We start from the raw sequence: 26,133 nt of genomic DNA on the forward strand, positions 1-26,133 counted from the left end.
ATTCCAGCGGCGCTTTTACGCCGGCCAGGAAAGATAGTTCAGGAACTATCTTCTGGCTGGAATATGATGGTGGCTCCCATAGACTCCTATGGGAGCCTATGGTAGCTGCCAGAGAAGGGAGGTGAGAGGGAGTTAAGCAGAGTGCCTGCTAAACTCCCACCCCCTTACCTCCTCCTCTCCACCCCTTGCTGGCTGTTTGCAATGGGCGAGTGGGGTGGGAACTAGTTGCTAAGCTCCCGCCCCATCTCTGCCCCTTGTTGGCTGCAAGCAATGGGAGTGGGTGGAAGCTTAGTGCTCTAGCTCCTGCCCCATCCCGCCCCCTTCCCTTGCCGCGAGGGGGCGGAAAGGGGGAGGCAGTTTAGCATAGCTAAACTATCTTCCCCCTGCCTAACAGCATTCCAGGCTCGGCGTTTGTGCCCCGGACCCGGGCCGTCTGAACGGGTGCAAAAATGGCAGAAAAGGAAGAGGTGCTTATGAAAAACAGCTGGAGGGTCAATTTTCTATTCAGTCACATGACTGTGTATAAAAATAGCATGTTCTGTCCTCCTGGTAGTGTTTGTCATTTGCAAAATTTATGACAATGCTTTTAAAGCAAGCGACCCACCCGCTGTCTCCCTTGGTGCAATTTTTGACCTAGGAGAACCTATGTGGGCCTTCTTTTGTCTTCAGTGACACCCCTGGGCTACGATTGACCCTTATACCACTGTACACTATTTTTACCAATTTTTGGGAGGAGCACGGTGTTCTTCAGATTTTTGGCTGTATTCCCATGCAATTTGGGGGGCTTTGTCTGCATTGGGAACCTTTTGAAGGTCAAATTAGTAAACCTGATTTTTACTCCTATTGATTTTAATGCAGGTTGGAATTGACCGTCCTGATTCACGATGATTTTCGTGAAATCGGCCCTATACCGACAAGAAGCAATTATTCCGCTAATCACTCATGACTGTATGGGAGGCATATTGGCTGGTATGGGAAGATTAGAATCTGTTTTAGCTTCCATCCATCACTTAAGGGTACTGTTGTGTCCTCCTTCCTCCATTTCTTGAGAGACTCTAAAATACTGCTGATTTATAATACACTAATAATTTGGAATTTCCCCTGCTTTCATGTGTAAATGTGCCCATCAGCTATTGAATGACAGCTGAGAGCTGCATCTGATTGGTCCCTGCGCTCAGCCAATCAGAGGCAGCACTCGCTCACCCATTCATGAATTCATGAATGGGTGAGTGAGAGCTGCCTCTGATTGGTGAGGGATGTGACCAATCAGAGGCAGCCCATTCAGCAGGCGGGGATTTTAAATCCCCACCTGCTGAATACTACACAGAGCAGTTCAGGAGAACTGCCGGCCGGACACGGCTGAACTCCGGCTGCAGGAAAAAGGTGAGTATACATTTTTTTTTTACACATTTTCTGGATGGTTTTCATGGAAGGGCTTATATTTTAAACCCTTCCATGAAAATTCATCCAGCGCTGTCCGGCAGCCCATTGCTTTCAATGGAGCCGGCTGTATTGCTGGCTCCATTTAATTCAATGGGCAAACATCGTTCTCTTCTGCCACAGCTGTGCCACAGCTGTGGCAGAGGATAGGGGGGCCGTTTAGCTGAAAATGCTGCTAGGTGCAGATTTTTCAGCGAATCGTCGGCCCAGGTCATGCGATTTGCGGATGCGCATCCGTTATGCGATCCGCGAATCACGCAAAAAACGCCCGTGTGACTGAGGCCTGACTCATTCTCATGGTTTCTCTAATTTTATTAGAATACAAGGAAATCCCATTAAAATATTGATTAGATGGTATAAGACCCCAGTATTGTGGAAGGGAGTTTGGGTATCCCCCCTGACATTCTAATAATGGCGGCTAGCCCCCAGGTTCAGTGTCTCCTCTCATATTCTTAAGAGCTGCGATGTCGGAAAAGACAGACAATATAAACAATGTGCAGAGTAGATATTCAGCTCTTACCAGAACGGATCCTGTTATAGGCACCATCTCCCTGCTTAGACCCTCAAAACATGATCCCGCCAACCTGGATAATCCCGGCTGCACACGTCTAGTTCCACTGCCTTGGAGTCATCAGTACTTCTCATCATTCAACAAAGGTTTGAGAAGACGGAACAGATCTTGTTGTTTGCTTCTATATAGCTTAACCCTTTCCAATCCACTGTCTGACCTCTGAAGACATTATGATTTAAGGCTGTACAGCTCTGATGTTTGAAGACGTCCGTCGGGGTTCTCTTACTGTATATTGCCAGCCTCTCTGCTGTCGGAGCCTATCCAACGGGTCACCTCATGCAGTACTGGCTTTAGCCAGCATATAGCGCTGTTGTATAATGGTAGAAAAAGAGTAAGCCCCCTAGGAAAACTAGGGGATAGTTTTGGATATAAATTGGATTGGAAAGGGTTGAAATCAAGACAACGGTACATTGTTTGTTCATCCCCTTCTGTCTCCCCAATCCTGAGAGATTCTCTCTTTAGCTATTCGGCTCTGAACTCACCTGGAATTTGTATGCTATTTTAGGGTGGTTTCACATCTGTGTCGGGTGCTCTGTTAGGGGAGCAGGAAAGGGGAACCCCCTGGCCGAACTGATCCGTCTTATGATGTAACCAAACTATCCGCTCGGCTGCCCGGCATGCAGCACTATTTATTATTTTGTGCTGGATCTGCAACAAAACCTCCAAATTGAAGTTCCAGCACAGATGTGAGGCCCAGTATTAATCATTATCTTGGGTTGATTTTCATGACAGATGGAAGTCTTTTTTTAATCTTACTGGATACGTGTTTGTCCATCATATTGTTAAAGGGGTTGTCCCGCGGCAGCAAGTGGGTCTATACACTTCTGTATGGCCATATTAATGCACTTTGTAATGTACATTGTGCATTAATTATGAGCCATACAGAAGTTATAAAAAGTTTTATACTTACCTGCTCCGTTGCTGGCGTCCTCGTTCCCATGGAGCCGACTAATTTTCGGCCTCCGACGGCCAAATTAGCCGCGCTTGCGCAGTCCGGGTCTTCTGCAGTCTTCTATGGGGCCGCTCGTGCAGAATGCCGGCTCCGTGTAGCTCCGCCCCGTCACGTGCCGATTCCAGCCAATCAGGAGGCTGGAATCGGCAATGGACCGCACAGAAGCCCTGCGGTCCACAGAGACAGAGGATCCCGGCGGCCATCTTCAGCAGGTGAGTATGAAGACGCCGGACCGCCGGGATTCAGGTAAGCGCTGTGCGGGTTGTTTTTTTAACCCCTGCATCGGGGTTGTCTCGCGCCGAACGGGGGGGGGGGGGGGGGGGGTTAAAAAAAAAAAAAAAAAAAACGTTTCGGCGCGGGACAACCCCTTTAACTGTGAACAGCTATAATGTAATACAAGCATGATACAATACTACATCACAGTCTGTTGGGATCGAACCTGGCACCTCCTGCACTCCAGTCGGCAGCTCTCTTCGTTGAGCCATGCAGCCTGTTAAGGTTGTGTGTCTGGGATCTGTGGTTCTACAGGCTTCCTTGTGCACACGCTAACAGGTAGGAGTGACTAAGCTGGCTGGGTGTGGTATTCTCCACCAGCCAATCCCCCTGGTCTGCAGCAGATAAATACCAGCAACTTTTGGGAAAGATTGCCGGTCATGTTAGTGCTTTATTGTTGTACCCTGTGTTGAGCCCACCCAGAGCAGGTGGTTGCATGCTTGTCTGTAGTGTCCCTCTCTCCTCCCCTGAAGACGGTCTGGGCAGCTGCTGTCCCTCCCCTCCTTGCGTTCAGGGGTGTGTGCATTGTGTAGTATGCGGGTATTATTGTATCTTGACGCCACCGGAAGCTAGGGGTTTGACAGGGAATCGAAGCGGGAGCGCCCGTCACACCCCCAGCTCCTGATTGGCTACATTGAAGAAGGTCCTAGCACCAGCGTCTGGATAGCTTTTTGCCGAGGCTGCAGGGTTAGGCTTAGGGATTGGTGTTTGTGTTAGTCTTACTGTATTAGCTGTTAATGCTTCCCTGTTGGAAGCATTAACAAGCAAAATTGTAAGGCTAACAGGCAAAATAATCCCTAACCCTAACCCTGCAGCCTTGGCAAATATGCACCCCGGCACCGCTGCTGGCAACAAGCTCCACTCATCACACTGTGCTCCCGGCTTGTCGCTCATTACACTGCGCTCCCCACCACCTGCTCAAGGCTGCTCCCAAGTGTAGGCTGTCAGATGCGGCACAGCAGCTCTCACCACTGCTGAACGCCAGCTCTGCCCTTCCTGCACAGGCAGCACTGAGAAATGCCGCCTGCCACCTGTCACCTTCCTCCACCACAGACCAGGTACTGGGAACGGAGGGCCCACGACACCACCGCCAGGGAGAGTCACCGCAGGACCACTGCAAGGGAGCGGAGGCCATCAGGTTCTGCGCTGCAGAGAGGCCACCGCCTACAGGACCTGTGACCCCGAGGACGGGGAGACAGGCAGCCAGCCTATCACCAACAGGGGGTGTCAACCACGTGTCAAACACCCTGTATCTTGGTTCCATAACTACTTCCAGTGGCATCAAGATACAATAATACCTAGTGTGTGGTACAGTGATCGCACAGATGTAGGCGCCCCACAGGTTTCTCCCTATGCCTGGGTAGGTGGGGCCCCCAGCCATCCGATGTCCTATGTGTGTGCCAGATGGGTGATGCCTGACACTGCTTTACAACCTGTATGCATGTGAGCTCTGGGTGGGGTTCCTGTTATATGTATGCAGAATCATGTGTGTTGGTGTGAAAAGTGATGTGTTTGATATGTCTGTGCATGTGGCTAGACATGTTCTATATGTGCAGTCCTGTTCTACAGGGTTTGTGTTATTATGTATGTTGGTGTGAACAGTGACGTGCTTGATATGTCTGTGCAGGTGGCCAGGCGTGCTCTATGTGCAGTCCTGTTCTGTGTTTAGTGTGTGTGAACAGTGTCGTATCCTGTGTGTTTTGTGCATTTCTCCAGGTTACTGATCAGGGATAGCTAAGTCATAGATGGAGACTGTGGGGCCGAACTTATCAAGACAATCACCCGGCTTATAGTCAGGGGTTCCCCACTTTCCCCAATTAGTAAAGGACAGGGGTCCTTCCATCTTGCCTGGTGTAATTTCTAGTGCAAATACTATATAAGAGAGTGTTTGCAGTTTTAAATGGACACAATCCTGCATCCATACGGAGGCGCGGCATTTTAGTGCGCAGCATGGATGTAACACAGCCCTTGGACAGCTTCCTTGCTGGACCTTAGCCTAGTTCCAGTATCCCTGATCCAGTTCCCTGTCTTGGCTCCACCCTGCTCCTAATCAGAGACACTGTATAAACCTGGCCTGGTGTCTCCTCCAGTGTGTGATTATTGTGCTGCACAGCCTTAGTCAAGCCCCTCTCCTGCCTGCTCCTCTGCAAACCTAACTGAGACCTACTGAAACTGACCTCTGGCTTTCCTCCTGGCAATGATACCTGCCTCCTCCTTTGTGAGGCGAACGGAGACCTACCGATACTGACTTCTGTCTTTCCTCCTAACAAAGTTACCCACCTCCTCCTTTATACTGCGACCTGAGACCACCTGTTGCCGACTCCTGGCTCTCTTCTGATTACTCTCTGGACCTGCATGGCTACTACACCCACGGCTGCAAACCTAGCGACAACAACGCTACACATACTCCGTTCTGGTTCAGTGATGCGGCCCTAATTGTTACTCTTGTTTACATTATTAAACTTACTTAGTGTCAATGATCTCCTGATGGCCAATCTAGTGGCAGCTCTTCTCTATTGACTCTTTTGCATCTCTCTGTAGCGTTTAACGCTGTAGGTCACAAATTCTGCTCAACGTGTTCCACGCTGTTGATCTTAAAGCAAGCCTCCAGTTTCGGGACAAAATTCTGTCCGACATCGGAGGGTGGAAGGGATATATTACCTTTAGATGATCTTTTCAGTTCCATCTGTGCTGCTGGTTCCGAATGCCATTTGGTCCATTGGTAGTGTCTGGTGCATTGGTGACTGTCAATGCCCTATACCCGCTCCGTGATTGGCCAGTGCTGCTCACGTGATCAGTACTGGCCTATCAGAGCAGTGCATAGTGTAGTTAAAAATGGTGGTGGCAATCTTGGCTGTCCAAAAACGACCATGAAGATCATCTGCAGCTGATTCTGTTGTCCAGGGGCAGAATTAGGGGCGTAACTATAGAGGATGCAGGGGATGCAGTTGCACCCGGGTCCAGGAGGCTCAGGGGGCCCATAAGGCCTCTCTTCTCCATAAAGGGAGCCTAGTACTATGAATAAAGCATTATAGTTGGGGGCCCCGTTCCAGGTTTTGCATTGGGGCCCAGGAGCTTCAAGTTACGCCTTTGGGCAGAATGTTGTGCCAGAACTGGAAGGTCACTTTAAGAATCCTGCATTCTTAGTTCTCTTCCTCTCTAACTGCTCATTCAGTGTCTCATTTGCCGGCGCTACTTCGCCTCTTAGATTGTAAGCTCTTGTGCGCTGGGCTTTGTCTGCCGCCGTCAGCCCTTGTACAGCTCTGCATAAAATGTTAGACTGCGAAACACTCAGAACTCTTTTATTTTTTTACAAGAACACAAAGCCGTGCATCAGCGGTTTTATGCATGTGGCCGTTATTCATTATCTATAAGTGTCGTTGTTAATGGAAATAGCAAAAATGAAATTAGGCTGATAAGGAGCAATATTGGAGCATCTTAGAATAGTTTTGTTTTATTGTTGAAAATGTCTTTTGGTAATGTAATATTTATGGCCAATAATAAGAACGTTCATAAAATGTAGTGAGGCAATAGAAAATCCATTTCTTAAAACCGTTTTTGGGTGACTCCCCCCCCCCCCCCCCCCCCAATAATATACAATGCTATATATTCATCGCAAGAAACATTTTTGAACCCCTCATGAATTGAGATATGAAAATGACAATAAAAGAAATATTGTGAACTGCCAGTATATGATATGGGGAATGTAGTCAGAAGAAGATGGTTCCAGATGACTGTTGTTAGCCTTAGAAATACACAGCGCCTACACTGTGCAACTGGTCAGGAATGCTGTAGACCGGGGCCATCCATAATACAAAAAGATAGTCACAGTACTTCCCACTAAATTGCATAAAAGGAACTTACTATTACCCATATTGCAGGGGTGTAACTATAGAGGATGCAGGGGATGCGGTTGCACCCGGGCCCAGGAGCCTTAGGGGGCCCATAAGGCCTCTCTTCTCCATATAGCTGGGGACCCTGCTGCAGGTTTTGCATTGGGGCCCAGGAGCTTCAAGTTAAACCTCTGCCTTATTGCTTTACTTATGGGTTGCAGTCCACTAGAGTAATTATGAATGACAACAGAGAATGGTGAATGACCACAAGTACTTTGCAAGGGGAAGAGCATAGGGCCCACAAAAGTTCTGTGTGGGAGCACCGTGTTGTCGGTATCTGCTTGCAGAGTCATTTTTACAGTTGTTGGACTCCAGTGAACCAGAGTGAGAGCCATTATCTCCAAATAGGGAAAGTTTGGAAGAGTCCTACATCTGACATATTGATATAATTACTCTAAGGGCGCAGTGACAACTCATTGAGCAAGTCGCAGTAGTTCAGAGCAGAATAAGATAAAAATAACTGCAGGCCAGCATAGCTTCAGCTAAGGTCAGTTCTTATGATTCATCAAGAAGAATAAGACTGGACAAAAGGGAATTAATGGGAGAGTAGAAGGCGGAACCCACTGCTTATTGCATAATATCATGGACAACACCCAGAGGTCTACGGGCAACAGACAGAGGTCTACAGGCATCACCCATAACTATGGGCAGCACAGCTCCATTACGTCTGTGGTGAAGCACATACACAAGTCAAACCACAACTCAATGACAGTGATGGGTGTGAGATGGTGAGGGATACACTGCTGTCTCGAAACTTGCTTATTGTGATGTCACTGTAGCTCACCTGACTGCCACCAGCGGTGATGTCACTGTAGATCACCTGACTGGCACCAGCTGTGATGTCAGTGTAGATCACCTGACTGCCACCAGCTGTGATGTCACTGCAGCGTACTTGACTGCCACCAGCTGTGATGTCATTGTAGCTCACCTGACTTCCACCAGCTGTGAAGTCACTGTAGATCACCTGACTGCCACCAGCTGTGATGTCATTGCAGCGTAGCTGACTGCTACAAATTGGACAACCCCTTTGGCATTCATGGTGCAGTGAAAATGACGCATTATTCTGCTGGTCAGTACAATTATGGCGAAACAAAATTTATATAGTTTATTTATGTTAATAGTCCTAAAAATATAAAACTTTCAAAAAACAAAATTTTGCTTTTCCTCGAAAATAAGACACTGTCTTATATTAATTTTTGCCCCAAAAGAGGCACAGTGTCTTATTTTCGGAAGACTTATACTCACCTGGTCCATGGCGTCCTGGTGCCTCCTGCTGCTGGTGTCTGGCGGCGATGCGGCAGTCTGCAATGTCGTCTGCGCTGAGATATCCTCTTCTTTCTGGTGACGGGACTTTAAATACTTTGCCTCCAGCAAAGCGAGCGCTGTGATTGGGTCGAGCGCCAGCCAATCAGTGCCGGGGCTTGATGAACCAATCACAGCCATTCAGTGATGTCATTCACTGAATGGCTGTGAATGATCAAGCACCGGCTCTGATTGGCAGCTGTGGCAGAAGTCCGCGGCATTCTATTCAATTGCTGATCCCATTGAAAGCACTGCTTTCTGCCAAGCCCCGCAGAATGATTATCGGGGAAGGGCTTGAAATATAAGCCCTTCCCCGATAATCATCAATAAGTGTGTAAAAAATAAAAAATATTAGCTAATATATAGCTATTCATGAATGAATAGCTAAGGGCTATGTGTGATTGGCTGAGCCCTCAGCCAATCTGCACAGCCCTTTCAGGAGGCGGGGATTTTTAAATCCCCGACTGCTGAAAGAGCTTCATAGCAGTGCCGGGGAGCCAGCAGGAGGACGCGGCTGAGCGCAGGAGAGGTGAGTAATAATTTTTACATTTTTTTTCACACTTTTGGCAGATTATCAGGGAAGGGCTTATATTTCAAGCCCTTCCCCGATAATCATTCCGCGGGTCTTGACAGACAGCAGTGCTTTCAATGGGATGGGCAGCAGTGCCGATCCCATTGAAAGCAATGGAATAGAATGCCGGGGACTTCTGCCACAGCTGTGACAGCTGTGGCAGAGGATTCCTTCATCCCATGTGGCAGAAGTCCCCGGCATTCTCCATCTCTTTTCAATGGGGCTAACGCTGCTGCCGCTGGCCCCATTGAAAAGACTGGCGATATGTCGGTGTGATGCAGATATCCCGGCGTCATGCCGTTTTTTTTTTTTTCTCGCACTGCGATGCGGGACTTTAACTTTAGAATCGCATCGCACTGGAGAAAATATCGCCAGTGGGTGGGAGCCCTTATACTGCCTGTGATGTTAGTTGGATGACCACTACAAAGCTTCCTCTACAAATCAGGAGGATCAGAGTATTATTAGGGTACTTTTACAATGACAAGTGACTATTGTCCAGTGTAAACATGGGACCTAACAGGACAAGTGAGTGAGAATTGCTGAGGTGCTTTCTTTTTAGCTCACCTAAAAACCAAGTGACTATTGGACTGTGTAAACAGGCAGTCGTTCACCTATAACTGACTGCCTCTTTACTCTGAATGGAGACAGGCGGTTAAAAGAGATCTCCAGCATTCGGGTGACTGATGGGGGCTTATGCATCTGACAGTCACCACATGTTAAAGTACCCTTAGATTGTGGTCAGGTTTTTTCTGATGACACTGTCCCTTTAAATTTTGAAATTAAACCAAAAAAACACTATACTCTCCTTCCCTGGCACTTCTATGGCTTCCTTGCTGGGTCTCGGCACACATTGGCTCCTTCACTGATGCCTCATTACATAGGAATATTTCAGCCCATCCCAGACCACAGTGGCCACAAGGGACAATATGTCACCTCAAGGCCAACAAGGGATCAGAGATACGTTCTCTTGGGGGCCCAAGGTAGGTGAATTGTGTGCTGTCTGATGCACAGGAGAGGGCGCATTTTATATCCTACTGATGTCCGTGAATCGCACCAGAACAGGACACGCTGTGATCTTTTTAAACATCTGTTAAAAAAAAAAAAAAGTCTCATATCTGAAGAGTCGCCTCATTTGTAATGGGTCCAAGTTCTGTCCAAATTTGAGTTAACCCTTTCCAATCCAATTTGTATCCTGTTTTTCCTAGGGAGCTTACTCTTTTTTTCTGCTGTTATACAACAGCGCTATATGCTGGCTAAAGCCAGTACTGCATGAGGTGACACGTTGGATAGTCTCCGACAGCAGAGAGGCTGGCAATATACAGTAAGAGAACGCCGACGGACGTCTTCCAACATCGGAGCTGTACAGCCTTAAATCATAATGTCCTCAGACGTCACACAGTGGATTGGAAAGGGTTAAAAACTTGGACAGAACTTGGAAATAACCGTAGTCCGTGTCGTCCCCCCGGGAGTTATTATAGAGCATCCTAAGGCGAGGTTGAAGAATAAGATTTCAGTTTGTTTACTAATAAACACTTTTCTATCATTATGTATATTTCTATAAATTGCTACATTGTTTCAGTGTGTATAGAATGGCAGCGAGTGGCACATAAATAAAGAATTCTGGGAGCTTCAAATGTACAACATGACAATTCTGTAAAAGGCTTGAGAATTTGCCAAATCATAAAAAGCAAAGGGCTTCATGCTGTCAGATATGAAAATTGCATGCTGCTCTTTCCATGACCTGTGACTGTAACACTTCACTGCGCCGCTCACACTGATCACTTCTGTTACTTAGACTTTTTTTTTTTTTTACTCACCTTGTTTAACAGCAATTGAGGAACAGCACTCCAAGAAGCAGCCATGCCAGCCCGCCGGTCACGCAATAAAAGGAGACAACCCATCCAGAGGGATTGCCATGCCAGAAGGAGAGCTGCTACTAGAGGTGGGTGATAAAATGCTATCATTTCCTTAACGGCGGTCCATTAATAATTCAAAGCCTTCCCTTTGTGTCCTGTAGATCTTTCTACTATTACAGTTCACTTGGCAAATTGCTCGTGCCACTGCAAGTCTACGTCTGCCGCTGTTTAGGAAGATAAGACATGCAATGTTTTCCAACACCATGCTTGTTGTTGTTGTTCCTCACAGAAAGCGATTAGCAAACATCTGAGGGCCACTTACTCCTTGGAAAGTTTGCATGAAAAAGTCTGAACTTTTGTCGCTTCCCTTTACTTTGGGGGGTTTTACGGAATAAATAAAACCATTTCTTTTGTTGAGCACAAGCTAAAATGATTGCAATACGGGCTCCATCGAACCTTCATCTTTATGGACTCAGAACCTGAAAGTTAAGCAACAGTTTGATATCTAGAAATGTTTTCTGTCTGATGAAGGGAGGTGGGGGGGGGGGGGGGGCTGCGACTACCTGAGAGCAAATAGTATAAACGGCGCCGTTTTGTAGATCCCAAGAAAAAAGAAAGAACAACTATCATAGACGGTAAAGAGTTGGGTATTTTGGGTGAAGGTACCTTGTATACAATTACCTTTAGGGTGCTATCACCCCAGACGTAATATTTCGCAACAGTGTTGCAGAATACGCCGTCCTGCAGGATATTCGGAAGACGTCTGGCATTGTATTCTTACTGGCGGTTCTGTTGTCACGGGCCTCTCCAGCATGTCCCCTACCGCAGTACTGGCTCTAGCCAGCAGATGGCGCCATTGTATAATGACAGAAAGAGAAAAACCCCTAGGAAACCCTGAATCCAAAATTGGATTGCAAAGGGTTATTAAAATGCGTATTTGATGCAGAATTGAAAATGGAAGAATTCTGCCGACATTTCCACATCAAAATCCGCAGTTAGAAGTATGGACTTTGGTGCGGAATTCCAGGACGGCATATTCTTCAATGCTGGAAGCACTCTTAAAGGGGTTATCCAAACGTTAAAAATTGATGGCCTATCCCCAGGCTAGGCTATGAATATCTGATCAGTGAGGGTCAGCCACTCAGGACCCCAGTCGATCACTTGATTGAAGGGGCCATGGTCCTCATGCAACTGTGCAGCCTCTTCAATCTTTAAAGCGACTCATCTGAATACTACAGGCTTGTCATTAACTAAGGCAAACCTGCAGTACTTAGAACGGCTGCTGTAAATAATATGGTGTTCTGATAGGATCGGGTTCAGATGGAAACACTGAAGAGGCTGCACCACGGCCCCTTCGATCAATTGATCAGCTGAGGTCCAAAGTGGCGGCCCCCCACTGGTTACATATTGATGGCTTATCCTGGGGATAGGCCATTGATTTTTAATGAGCTTCGTGTGGTGCAGAGTGTAAGCTCTCACCTACGACCTGAAGGTTGCAAGTTCGATCCCCACATGCGTCAGGTAGCCGGCTCAAGGTTGACTCAGCCTTCCATCCTTCCGAGATCGGTAAAATGAGAACCCAGCTTGGTGGGGGGTAATTAAGTAATAATTACCTGAAAGCGCTGTGTAATAAGTTGGCGCTATACAAATACCAAGATTTATTTTATTTATTTATTTAAAGGCTATACCTGTGATTGTCACTATTAGGTTGTAGCAATGTAATGTACAGGAAGGGCTTCCTGCGTTGCTTCTATGTACATCTCATGTATATGACTGTCATATCTTGCAGTTTAAGATAATTCTAAAAGGGTCAAACTTATAAGAGCAAAGTCATCCTGCCCCGCAGCTCTTGGTGGTATTGACTATCTGACGTGTTAGAGGTGTGCCGACTCTCCCCTCACATCATCCTAATTTCAACATGCCCTGTCGGGGGCCGTGTGTTCATGGCCAACAGTCACCCATAGTTGTTCATTTGAGCAATTATTTTGGCAGCTATCGGCCCATGTAAAGGTACCTTTACTCCCCCCCTCCCTATTGAGAACCCACAAACGCTCAACCAAATGGACCATGCATGTGTATTGGAGGTCCGGAGGGAAGAGATAGCTGATGAAGTCATAGGGCCATCTTAAGAAAACACAAGCTTCTTAGAAAACATTACAGATGTATTCCAGTTCGTACAATAGGAACCTCTAGGTACATAGGTGATTCTTATCATGGAGACCAAATGTAGAACTTTTTGCTTTTGCCCATCTGGGACAAATAAGTTGTAAAGCATGCAAAAAAAAAATATGAAAGAATGAAAAAAGAAGGTAGGAAGGTTTTGTGTTTTATATATACCACATCCTGAGAAGCAAGGTGTGCCAAGGGAGGTGTACAATGCCTCTCACCACTTCAGGCTCCACAAAGTAATCTCAGTTCTGTTGGAGGAAAGTATGGAATTGATTACTATCGTACCAGATAACTGGAGAGTGTCTCATAAAAAGATTTATGAGCTGCCAGATTTGGTGGAGTGGCGGAATATTTCTATGGAATTTTGGCTTCTCCTTTTTTTTCTGATGACCTATGATTTAGAGGAAGGCTGCGTAGATGGTTTCCTGCCCAAAATATTTTTGGAAGCTTTATCATCAAAGCCACTTGAGATTTAAGCCTTAACATTTCTCAGAAGGCATTTCTGAAATAATGCAATGCTCAATGCAAACTGCTTCTGTTAAAGACAGTCACCAAATAAATAAACAGGAACGATCCCAGAACAGCCATAAATCCAGATCTGGATGAGGATTACAGATTATAGTCCAATTATAATTACTGCTCCGTCCCACCACATACTTTAATCAGCTGCTCTATCTGTGTACAAACACAAGCCAATACAAAAAGCCAGAAAGCAAAGTTCTGATTTTAATTATGGCAAAAATAGAATGACAGCAAAAACTACAAGAAATTACCCCAAATCAGCCATAACAATAAAACAGGTGAAGTGAATAACAGTCATTGTCTTGTTACTCCAGCTCTTGTCAAGGAGTGGGGTATACACTCACTGTCAGGAACACCCCTCCCCTAGAAGGGATATATATATAACCATATAACTTGTTGTCACAAGCCCACCCTCCCGTAGAAGGATTGTATATGTATACACTCATTGTCAGTAACATTCCCCCTAGGAGGAGTGTATAATATATATCATTGTCAGTAGCATCGCTCCCCTAGAAGTTGTCGGAATAGAATTAAACTTTCTCTGTGTGATTGTAACGTTGTTATAAGTGCTTACATATCAGAGCAAAAGCCTCATTTATAGTGGAGTACTGACCCCTCGTAGGGAGACTCTAGTACCCTGTTGTACCGCCTCTAGCTTGGATATAAAATGTGATACGGGAGGCATGGAGGCTCTAGTGACCTGCTGTACCGCTTCTAGATTGGATACAGGATGTGATAAAGGCGGGCATGGAGATTGTAGTACCTTGTTGGGCTGCCTGTAGCTTAGATACAAGTTGTGATACCGGCAGGCATTGAGGCTCTGGTACCCTGTTGTGTTGCCTCTAGCTTGGATATAAGATGTGATACGGGTAGGCATGGAGGCTCTAGTACCCTGTTGTCCCACCTCTAGCTTGGATACAAGATGTGATACGGGTAGGCATGGAGGCTCTAGTACCCTGTTGTCCCACCTCTAGCTTGGATACAAGATGTGATACGGGTAGGCATGGAGGCTCTAGTACCCTGTTGTACCACCTCTAACTTGGATGTAAGATGTGATACGGAGAGGCATGGAGGCTCTAGTACCCTATTGTACTGCCTCTAGCTTGGATACAAGATGTGATACGGGCAGGCATGGAGGCTCTAGTACCCTGTTGTACCGCCTCTAGCTTGGATACAAGATGTCATACAGGCGGGCATGGAGGCTCTAGTACCCTGTTGTACCACCTCTAGCTTGGATACAAGATGTTATAGGGACAGGCATTGAGGCTCTAGTACCCTGTTGTGTTGCCTCTAGCTTGGATATACGATGTGATACGGGTAGGCATGGAGGCTCTAGTACCCTGTTGTACCGCCTCTAGCTTGGATACAAGATTTGATACGGTCGGGCATGGAGGCTCTAGTACCCTGTTGTACCGCCTCTAGCTTGGATACAAGATTTGATACGGTCGGGCATGGAGGCTCTAGTACCCTGTTGTACCGCCTCTAGCTTGGATACAAGATGTGATAGCAGCGGGCATGGAGGCTTTAGCACCCTGTTGTACCGCTTCTAGCTTGGATACAAGATGTTATAGCGGCAGACATGGAGGCTCTAGTACCCTGTTGTACCGCCTCTAGCTTGGATACAAGATGTGATAGCAGCGGGCATGGAGGCTCTAGCACCCTGTTGTACCGCTTCTAGCTTGGATACAAGATGTTATAGCGGCAGACATAGAATGATAAGAATGAGAAGTCTTTGGATCCACATTAATAGTTGTATCTATATATCAGTTAGGCTTCACAAGGGCAGTTTCTGGTTGCGGAATCTGCGATCGGTGTCCGCATGGAGCATCCGTGAGAAAACGTGGTGATAGAAAAGTATGCATTTTCGATTTTTCCTTCACACTCACACATATAGAAACTGTATATTCTGTGAGTGGAAGAAAAAGCCGCAGCATGTTCTGTTGTGCAGCGGATTTCGCACGGACGGCCTCCATTGAAGTCAATAGAGGTCGTCCGACTAGCAGGCCACGTGCAGCATAAAGGAAGGTCCTGTTAACTAAGCTTAATTCAGCCTTATCCCCCTTGTCTTTTGGACAAGTGATGGGGGTAAAGGAAATAAATACCTTCTGTGGTAATAAGGCCTTGTATGTGCTATTCAACAATCATGGCTGGCATCAGAAAGTTGGGGTAATATAGGCAGTTGCTCAAGGCCTAATCCTAAATCTATTGATGGCATATCTGTACATCCAGTTCTCACAATGGGTGAGGGTCACAATACTTGGCCCTGAATCAATCTTACATTGATTCTAATTAAAAAGAAGGAACCCCTTTGATCAACTCATTGGGCTTGTCTTCAGATAGCAAGCAGAGACAGCACTGCTGTTGCTTCATTCTAGTGATCGGTGGGGGTCTCATCACCCGGACCCCCACTGATCAAAACTTTTGACATTTCCCTGCGACATGTCAAATGTTTTTGGTAATGACAGTTACACTTTAGCAGAATACATCAGATTGCAGCCTTCCTCCTAATCCCGCTCCTGGTTACATCACATTAACTCTGCTCAGCCGACCGTGCTGTCACACGCTGACCGTCCCGCAATCTTCCTGATGGCAGACACTTATTCAGCTGCACAAAAAAAAGTAGCAAGTGTGTATATAAAAACCTCAGTACACAAATATCAATGTAGCAAAAGAAGGATTACCTTAACATGCGCTATAGACATACAAATGTAAAAACAGTTTAAACCGCGTTCATACAAGACTGGTAAAAGCTCAACACAATCGTTACATTAAACCAATCTTAATCTTTCTGTCTGACATTATAGTTTTCAGTGTGTTGCCTTACTGTGCCCCATTTATTGGGATTTTTAACCCTTTCCAATCCAATTTGTATCCTGGTTTTCCTAGGGGGCTTACTCTTTTTCTGCTGTTATACAATGGCGCTATCTGCTGGCTAAAGCCAGTACTGCATAAGGTCACACGTTGGATAGGCTCTGACAGCAGAGAGGCTGGCAATATACAGTAAGAGAACCCTAGCAGACGTCTTCCAACATCGGAGCTGTACAACCTTAAATCATAATGTCTTTAGACGTCAGACAGTGGATTGGAAAGGGTTAATCAAGCTGCGCTCGTTTTCTTTCATTCTTATCACTTATTCAGTTGCATGCCGTGAGTGCACTTCTTAATTTTAGTTATGCAACGTATACAACCAAGTGCACTGGGGTTTGTTAGGAGGATGGAGGGCATAATTCAAGGGTGTTTCTAATGCTACAGCTCTTCCCCAACACCCTCAGAGTTAAAACCAGTTAAAACCCAAAATGGGCCACTTTAAGCTAAGCCAAAGTGGTCACTCCTTCCTGGTTCCCTTCAGATTGACATGACTCCCTCCATCACAGCGAGCACTCCTTCCAGAACTAACTTCATCCAGACCGGTGGTAGTTTAAACAGTGCGCTTGCAAACCTCCATCCTCCTCCTACCTAACACCCAGTCTAAGTTAGCTCATCACCTTCTCCCATGATGCCCCAGTCTCACTAGAACAATGTGACTTTTCCACATACAGTCTCCCTCCACCTCAATCCAACTTCATAGGAATTTGGCCTTACGAGCTCCAGCATGCCATAGTCTAATAGGTGGAATAAACTTCACAGCTAATGGTCACACAGGCCAACAGTAGCTCTAATAGGCACTACGAATATCCACATGTGTTCTACTCCTATTAACTCTAAACCATTCTCCTTCTTCCAACTCTCTCAATTCACTGGATAGCTTTGCAGTGGCTGAATTCAGCTATCTGAGTACATCAGGCTTGCTACGCACTACATGTGGCTTCAACCACAGTCTGACTGCACTCCAGTACACTTCTATAATACAACATATCTACATTTCCTGTGTATTCCTTTCCTTTGTGGCTATCCTACTGTCAAGATTCAAACCCGGGAACTCTTGCTCTTTAGTCAGCAGCTCTCTTCCCTAGGCCATCCAGGTTTGGACAGTTCCTTGCTGAAACCCAGCCTTGTTCTATGTTTCCTTGCTCCTGTTAAGTCCACTTCCTGTCTCCCTGTCCTGGCTCTGCCTTGCTACTAATTGCGACTTCCTATAAAAGCCTAATCATGCTTCAGATCCAGTGCGTGATTATTGTGCTCCACCACCTTGATCAAGCTCCTCTTGTTCCTGCTCATCTGCAATTGTACTGTGACCTCTGGCTTCCATTTGACTACGCTTCCGTCTCATCCCATTGTACTGCATACCGATATTTCCTACTGCTGACCTCTGGCTTCCATTTGACTACGCTTATGTCTCATCCAATTGTACTGTATACCCTGACTTCCTGAGAACAACTCCTGGCTATCTTGACTCTTCTCGTAGGACCGGCACGGTACTATACCTGTGGATCCAATCCAACGCCGGTAAGACTTAACACCCACATTTAACCACCAGCTCGTTGAAGCAGCACCACTGGGTGTCACTACCTGCCATCTGAACAATCTGCAAAACAAAAGACTCCAGAACAACACATATACAGTTACATAAGTCAAATACACACAACCTACTAATCAGTCTTTAAGCTAATTAATCAGTCTTCCATAGAGGTAACCTTCGAATACAACTGTTGTCCATGTACTGTAAAAAGATAATATAGACTGATCTAGTTCAGTCCCTTACAAGTTACCTGTCAACCAATGCCAGCAATGAACCCATGTAGATAAAGAGGGAATAAAAAGGCAATAGAAAAAAAAATGGTGAACTTGTATTATCAATTTTGACTCTCAGTATATGTGTTTTTTTAAAATAAACCTATCACCAGACTCATGCCTCCCGAACTACGGGCATCCGGAACTCAGGACAGATATTCTCATTCGACCCATATATGTTTTACTCTGGAACTCTGTAGAAGTTTGACTTGGAGCTCAGCTGGAATGGAGCTCTGAGTCAAAGAGGAGGGCCACACCATTATTTTGGTTCTAAATAGAAAAAGTAATAGTCATTGCTAATTGCAAAACTAAGTGCACCCCTATGTAATGTAACTTCCCAGTGTTGTACAAGCGTCATATTTGGCACGAGCATTCTTTAGGTCCTAAATGAGTGGAGTGGGAGGGGTGGCACATTCTGCAGAGGGACATCGGTACATGCAGCCTGAGGAGAATCTAATGCTCCTCCATATGTATACATATTTTATTCCTTGGTTACTCTAAAGTAACCTTGACTTCATAAAATGTTCCGTGCAAACAACACATAAACACCTGTATCAAATTAACTCTGGCAAAGCCGGGTATATCAGCTTGTATATAATAAAATATTTATCTAAAATACTAGAGAAGATATATCCAGTTTATGGGTTTATAGCGTATGACTGTGTATAGATAATGGCCTCGTGTGGTGCAGTGTTAAGGCAGCAGAATGGTTTAGGTAGCCAGCTCAAGGTTGACTCAGCCTTCCATCCTTCCGAGGTCGGTAAAATGAGTACCCAGCTTGCTGGGGGGGGGAGGGAACAAACAAATTACCTGAAAGCGTTGCGTAATAAGTTGGCGCTATGAAAATAACATGTCCCTTCATTGTGCGGACCGTTACCCAAGATGCTACCCTTACTAAACATCCCCAGCATCTTTTTACAAAGAATCTTACTGGCGTCAAGACAACCAACTATAACACACTTTAAAAACATATATAAGAAAATGTTTCGTAGTATATTACATCGCCTTCCTTGATCACATGATTTGTTGATTTTCTTGACAATCAAAGTTGAGCATCAGCTAGGAAGATGTGTAGGGATATTTTATTATTACGCTGTGACTGTTGTATATATTAACATAGGCTTGGTCTGTGTGCAGACTCCATAGGACTGCAGTTTGACAATTGTGCTTCTAGTTAAAGCCAGATGGGATTGTTCTACAATTCAAAGAAGGTCTGCAACTTTTTTTCCCCACAGGTGACCCTTATACCGTATGATATGTAATATGAAAAACAAGGCTTGAGTAAGTGTTACACTAGTGAAGATTTCTGAATCTAATGAAAGTCTGATCAATACTTCAAGCAGCTGCACAAAAGTCAAATAAAAATCCCTGTGTAATAAGTCACTTTGAAGGAGGAGTTTTGAGGCCAATGACAGCTTTTACATGAACACTTGTGGCATGAACATGATCTTTCCAATTACATGATGATTGCACATATTACCGTAAAGCAGTCCCATCACATCACAGCTCATACACGGCTCTCTGCATGCTTACATTTCTACTGAAGGTTTCATTGACCGTTGTTTCCTTTTGTATTTGGCTGTTCATCTTGGTTCCTAGCATTTGGAGTAACACAATATCCAGAGATCACACAAACAGCATTACAGGGCTATGACATTAAGTACATTGTATAATAGATCCCAGTGGTGCTGCATGACATTTCACATCGCACCAATGCTTTGAGAATACACCTATCTCTAATTACACTCATTAAAAGCCATTCCTCCCCTAGAAGTTGTCGGAATCAAAATGAAGCTTTCTCTGTGTGTGACTGTAACATTGATATAAGTGAATGAGTACAATATCAGAGTATATTGTAGAAAACTGACCCCTTGAAGGTTGTACCACTTCTAGCTTGGATACAAGATGTCATGCGGGTGACCATAGAGGTTCTAGTACCCTGTTGTACCGCCTCTAGCTTGGATACAAGATGTGATACAGGTGGGGATGGAGGCTCTAGTATCCTGTTGTGCCACCTCTAGCTTGGATACAAGATGTGATACAGGTGGGGATGGAGGCTCTAGTACCCTGTTGTACCGCCTCTAGCTTGGATACAAGATGTGATACGGACGGGCATGGAGGCTCTAGTACCATGTTGTACCGCCTCTAGCTTGGATACAAGATGTGATACGGGTGGTCATTGAGGCCCTAGTACCCTGTTGTACCGCTTCTAGCTTGGATGCAAGATGTGATACGAAAGGCCATGGAGGCTCTAGTACCCTGTTGTACCACCTCTAGCTTGGATACAAGATGTGATACGGGTAGGCATGGAGGCTCTAGTACCCTGTTGTACCACCTCTAGCTTGGATGCAAGATGTGATATCGGTGGGCATGGAGGCTCTAGTACCCTGTTGTGTAGCCTCTAGCTTGGATACAAGATGTGATTCGGGTGGGCATGGAGGCTCTAGTACCCTGTTGTACCGCTTCTAGCTTGGATGCAAGATGTGATACGAAAGGCCATGGAGGCTCTAGTACCCTGTTGTACCACCGCTAGCTTGGATACAAGATGTGATACTGGGGGCATGGAGGCTCTAGTACCCTGTTGTACCGCCTCTAGCTTGGATGCAAGATCAATCATGCATGTCTCAGTAATCAATGTTTTCAATAGAGACAAAAACTTTTGCTTGAGAAAGGCGTGTACCACGCCGAAACGCGTCGCATAAGGATCCCGCAAGTATTTTCATACCATTTTATGAGGCTGTGACCTCTTTCTTTTGTCTATATAAAATAAAAAAGTTTTTTTGTCTCTATTGAAAACATTGATTACTGAGACATGCATGATTGATCTTTTATATAAAGTAGCGCAGGTCTACAGTCTTTTTCTGTAGTTTCCTTTGATTTTATCCGACCTCTGAGGAGGAACGGAGTTTTATTGTGACCTGCAGCTCTCCAGAAAGTTGGATTTTGTTCGTTTATTCGTTTTTGGTATATCCTGGATAAAGTAACCTTTACAAGCACACCAGGATGTTGGGTGCAGGCATAATCACCCGAGGGTGATATGCCTTGCACCAGGTGAGTTGCCACACGAGCATTATTGTGGTCTATATACATAGTGTTTGGCGCTCTCCGTGACCTCTATTTTTTATTGGATGCAAGATGTGATACAGGTGGGCATGGAAGCTCTAGTACCCCATTATACATCCTCTAGCTTGGATACAAGATGTGATACAGGTGGGCATGGAAGCTCTAGTACCCTGTTGTACCGCCTCTAGCTTGGATACAAGATGTGATACGGAGGGCATGGAGGCTCTAGTACCCTGTTGTACCGCCTCTAGCTTGGATACAAGATTTCATACGGGTGGGCATGGAGGCTCTAGTACCCTGTTGCACGGAGCTTCGGTCATGCGCATTTTGCTCATCCATGGAGCACATTCTTTTTTGCACACATAGGTGCGCAAAAGACAATGCTCATCTAACTGAGCCCTAAATGAGAACCTGCACACATATAACTCATTGTATAAAATACAGAATATTGCACTTCCAACCAGGATTTGAATCCTGGAAATGATCATAATCTTTATTTGTATAGCGCCAACTTATTCCACAGCGCTTTATCTGCTTTTCCTTCCAGGTAATATTTTTTCCCATGTGAAAATTGTCTAGTTAACCCAAATAATTGTCTCCGTCTGCATCGTTCTCTATCCCAACTCTTAATATGTGTGTTATAGACTATATTAGGAAGTGACAGAGGGCTGATGTGAACGAGCACTAATGGTTCAGGATAGGACCACATTTGACATGTAACATAATGCAACATTGTCTTTTAAGTTCTGTGGAAAGCCTGGAGGCTCTACAAGCACTATAATGGGTGCCCTGTCTGTATTGATTGTCACCTGTCAAATGTTGCCAATGCAGTAGGCCAAAAGTCAAACTCTAAGATGGCAGAATGTAATATTGGATTTCACTCAAAAAGGGATTTTACATGTTTTTTAATCCTAGAGGGATCTGCTCCGATTTAAATGGACACTAACAACATCTGCTTATCTCCTAGTCATGTGTGTCTCAGTCATTTTGTAATATACTTGCATTACATTTTTTTTTTGTTTTATTACTATAAATCAAGTTTGAAGTGTCTGCCACTAGGGGCTCTTGTCCAGCACCTTGCAATCCACTGCTTGTCATTAGGCATTTAGCTTCTCTAGTAACAGGGACATGGAGACACTGCTTGTCACTACATGCAACAGAAGGGTGGCCATTCAGATGCTGCCTTACAGCTGATTTGAGCAGGGCTATGCAAATTAGTTAGTTCTCTCGCTTGGAAGACGAGGGTCCGTAGCGCCGATTTAGGATGACCACGAAATGGGAAATGTGGAAGAGGAAGTTCTGGGCAGTACAGTGCTGGTAGAATAGCTGCCCTGTATCATTGTATCTTGACGCCACTGGAAGTTAGGGGTTTAACAGGAGGAATGCCCCTTTCACACCCCCAGCTCCCGATAGGGTCACGGCATGAAGGTCCTAGCTGCACAGTGTGGATTGATTTGTGGCAGCGCTGCAGGGTTAGGCTGAGGGTGACTATTCTTCTTGGCCTTACATTATTACTTGTAAATGCTGCAATGTTACCACTGTAGTAACCTTCAGCCTAATCCTGCAGCGCTGCCACAAATCAATGCAGATGCTGCAGCGTGTGTGTGCTCCATCCCGGCCGCCATTTCAACCATGTGTCCTAGCCGTCCGTTGGCTCACACCTTTGTCCCGGTTGCCGGCTGTGAGCTATGTTCTGCCGGCCGCATTAGTGGTCCCTGACGGCTGATCCCGGGAAAGCAAAGAGAAACATCGCTTGGTCCTCCCTGCTGCCGACGGTGTGCTGCACTTGTACAGTGAGGGGGGTTCGGCCTCCTGCCCTGCCGCTGGGGAAGGCACTTGCTGATGGGGGCGCGCGGCTGCAGCGGCCGCTGTATGGCTTTCCTATAAATATTTTGTGCCCTTCCAGGACTTGCAGCCGAGCAAGCTGTGCAGCCAATCAGGTACAGGGGGTGTCACCCCTCTGTCAATCTTGGCTCCACCAGGAATTTCTGGAGGTGTCAAGATACAATAATACCTGGCTGTCCTAAGACACCCTCTGAATGTAAGTTGATTTCAAAAAGGAGGACATCACAAAAACTACACGGAAAACTAAACTGATAGAACTCAAACTGATGATAAATAGCAGTAAAGCAGCGGCTGCTTCTGAAACTCTTTGGAAAACTCAGGTACACTTAAAGTTAACAACTGGAGATGTAGCCGAACCTAGTTTTTAATTCTCGTATGTTAAAACTGATGAAAAACAGGCAAATTCAACATGTCATTGTTTGGACATCTGTAATGTTTGTTGTTTACTTGCTTGACTAACAAATGGAATTCTGCGCTCCACCCACTGCATGATACATGAACTTGGCATCGGAGCGGGAAGCTTACGAGTCCAGTGACCCTGAAAATGTCCCTGCTTTAGGTTCTGCGTGATCTAAGAGTCTTACATGGCTGTTCACATCAAGGGCTGCTTGTTGGGTTCCTCTTTTAAACAGCAGTAACCATAGCAGTCCATCTCCAGGGAGAGAACAGGCAGCGAGTGTTCCATCACTCCAACGCTAAGAAACCAAATATCTTCTGGGATTTTCTTGGACACAATTCTCCATAAAGTCTCTTTGAAGATATGACTACTTTATTCTAATGAGAATTGGGGAGATGTAAGAAAACAAAGGCAGCGTCCTTGTCTGGACATAGCATTATGGGCGTGAAATATGTTATATATATCATTTTGGTCTCCTGTAGGGAAAAGTACCGGGTTATTACAGATGATCTTCCTGATGTGAGACCCCCATAACTCCAGTGTAATGACACTCAGATACAGAATAGTGATATCAATGGAAGAAGAAATGCAAACATTTTCATTTAGTAAAACTGTCTACCATAAGACGTCCTTGTTGCCCAGAGCAACCAATCACAGCGCAGCGTTCATCTCTCAAGCTGATATAAGAAGCGTAGAAACAGCAGAGCGCGTCCGTGCACGTTTCACATGAAGTCCTCAGAAATCCACCGTCAGGGCTCGGTCAGACGAGCATGCGTGCGCATAATGCACGCTTCTAAAATGACCAATGGGTTCCTATAGAAGCGTTCATATGTGCGGAATTTGAAGCGTACAACAGTGCGCACCTAAAAAAGATAGGACATGGTGCACGGTTTGCCAGAATTTCCGTTGACTCCTATGGGAGCAGCTTCGTCGCTGCTTACAGCGGGACATTTAAAAGGTGCTTCTGGCCAGAAGCAGCTTTTAAATGTCCCACTGTTAACCCCTTAGTCGCCACGGGGATGAGGGGACTCCCCGAGGGTTCTGTTAATCCCTGTGGGGAGTCCCCTCATCACTGAACACTGTGACAGCACTGTCACAGTGTGCAGTAATGAGGGGAGTGCCGCGGGGACAAAAGAATCCCCTGCCACAGCTGTGGCAGAGCAGCACGATGCTATCTCATTGCTTTCAATAGGGCTGGCGCTGCTGCTGCTCCATTGCAAGCAATGAGATGAAGGCAACCCCCACAGGGATTTTCGTGGAAGGGCCTGAAAATGAGCCCCAGCAGTTGGGGAAAAAAAATCATACATCACCTAGCAGCACTGTCAGGGCTCCATCGCATCTTCTCTCCAGCTCCCCGGCACTCTTCTGAATCATTTAATCTGGTCGGGGATTTAAAAATCCCCGCCTCCTGAAAGCACTGCCTCTGATTGGCTGAGCGCAGGGACCAATCACAGCCATTCAATTGGCAGCAGTGCCGGCCCCATTGAAAGCTATGGGATAGCATCGCGCTCCTCTGCTACAGCTGTGATAAGGGATTCTTTCATCCCCGCGGGGAGTCCCATCATCACTGAACACTGTGACAGTGCTGTCACAGTGTTCAGTGATGAGGGGACCTACCTGGAGCAGCTGTTCACACGTTTTCAGCTTATGTGAGCAACGCATTTTTTTTGCGCACATAAGTGAGCAAAAAGACACTCTTGTCTGACCGTGGCCTCAGAGCAAACAGAGAATTGGACTTCCCACAGCCAACTGTGCAGAAGAGTCTGCACAAACATCTGTGATGTTATCCGCACCGATTGTAATTGTTAACGGCTTTGAAACCGGATGACAAAGTGCAGCGACGTTCTGTCTGTGGGAGTCTACAAACTGTAATGATAAGAAATGGTTTCATGGGATCTTCAGTCCTTAGCGATGAGGTTGCCTTACAATTTTCCGAGCAATGTCAGAATGTGGGGGAGAGAAACCCACCTGCCTATGTGGAGCGTATGTGTGACCCCCCACGGTCAATGTGTTCTGCGCTGTAACCTATAAGATAGTGTCCGGAACCTTCTTACTCCATGAGAAACAATCCCGGGGATTTCATACCTGGACGTCCTACAGATATGGCTTCTGCTGCAGCCGGAACAGGAAATCCCAACAGGAAGCGCCAACCCCTTTAAGCCCCCGCCCCACCCGTTATCACGATAAACTGACCAGAGGCTCCATGCATGTTCATGACAAAAGGGGTCACATTGATCACCGCTGATGGAAAAACATTTCTGATGCTATGTAACAAAACATTTTGAGTTTCCGCATTGATATCAAATTTCTGTATCTGAGTGTCATTTAAAGGGAGTTATGAGGGCATCACACTGGGAAGGTCATCTGTAATAATCCGCTATTTGTTAAAAAAGCATTTCTACTTCTGTGAAATTTGAACACAAATTCAATTACAAAGTAATCTTGTGTTTTCCATATATCAGTGTTACCCGTCATCATTGTAATCCTGCCTGTGATAATAATGAGATTAACGCTGTAAAAAGGCGTGCATGGGTGCACAAATCTACCATTTGTGCGCCTGTTCAGACTGCAGGGGCCCGGCACATATACGCCGAGGTTGAAATGCCAT

The 26,133-nt window shown here is 45.8% G+C and overlaps 1 protein-coding gene across 1 annotated transcript in view; it reads left to right on the top strand.

Annotated features, from left to right (window-relative positions):
- The window catches only part of AHRR (aryl hydrocarbon receptor repressor), a 277,305-nt gene that overhangs the window by 147,377 nt on the left and 103,795 nt on the right, over nt 1-26,133 (top strand). The window contains exon 4 of the mRNA XM_066579246.1: nt 10,832-10,944. Coding sequence (XP_066435343.1) covers nt 10,832-10,944 — 113 coding nt within the window. The remainder of the gene's footprint in view (nt 1-10,831; nt 10,945-26,133) is intronic.

This window comes from Eleutherodactylus coqui, chromosome 9 (genome assembly GCF_035609145.1).
Source record: "Eleutherodactylus coqui strain aEleCoq1 chromosome 9, aEleCoq1.hap1, whole genome shotgun sequence".
Classification (NCBI taxonomy): domain Eukaryota; kingdom Metazoa; phylum Chordata; class Amphibia; order Anura; family Eleutherodactylidae; genus Eleutherodactylus; species Eleutherodactylus coqui.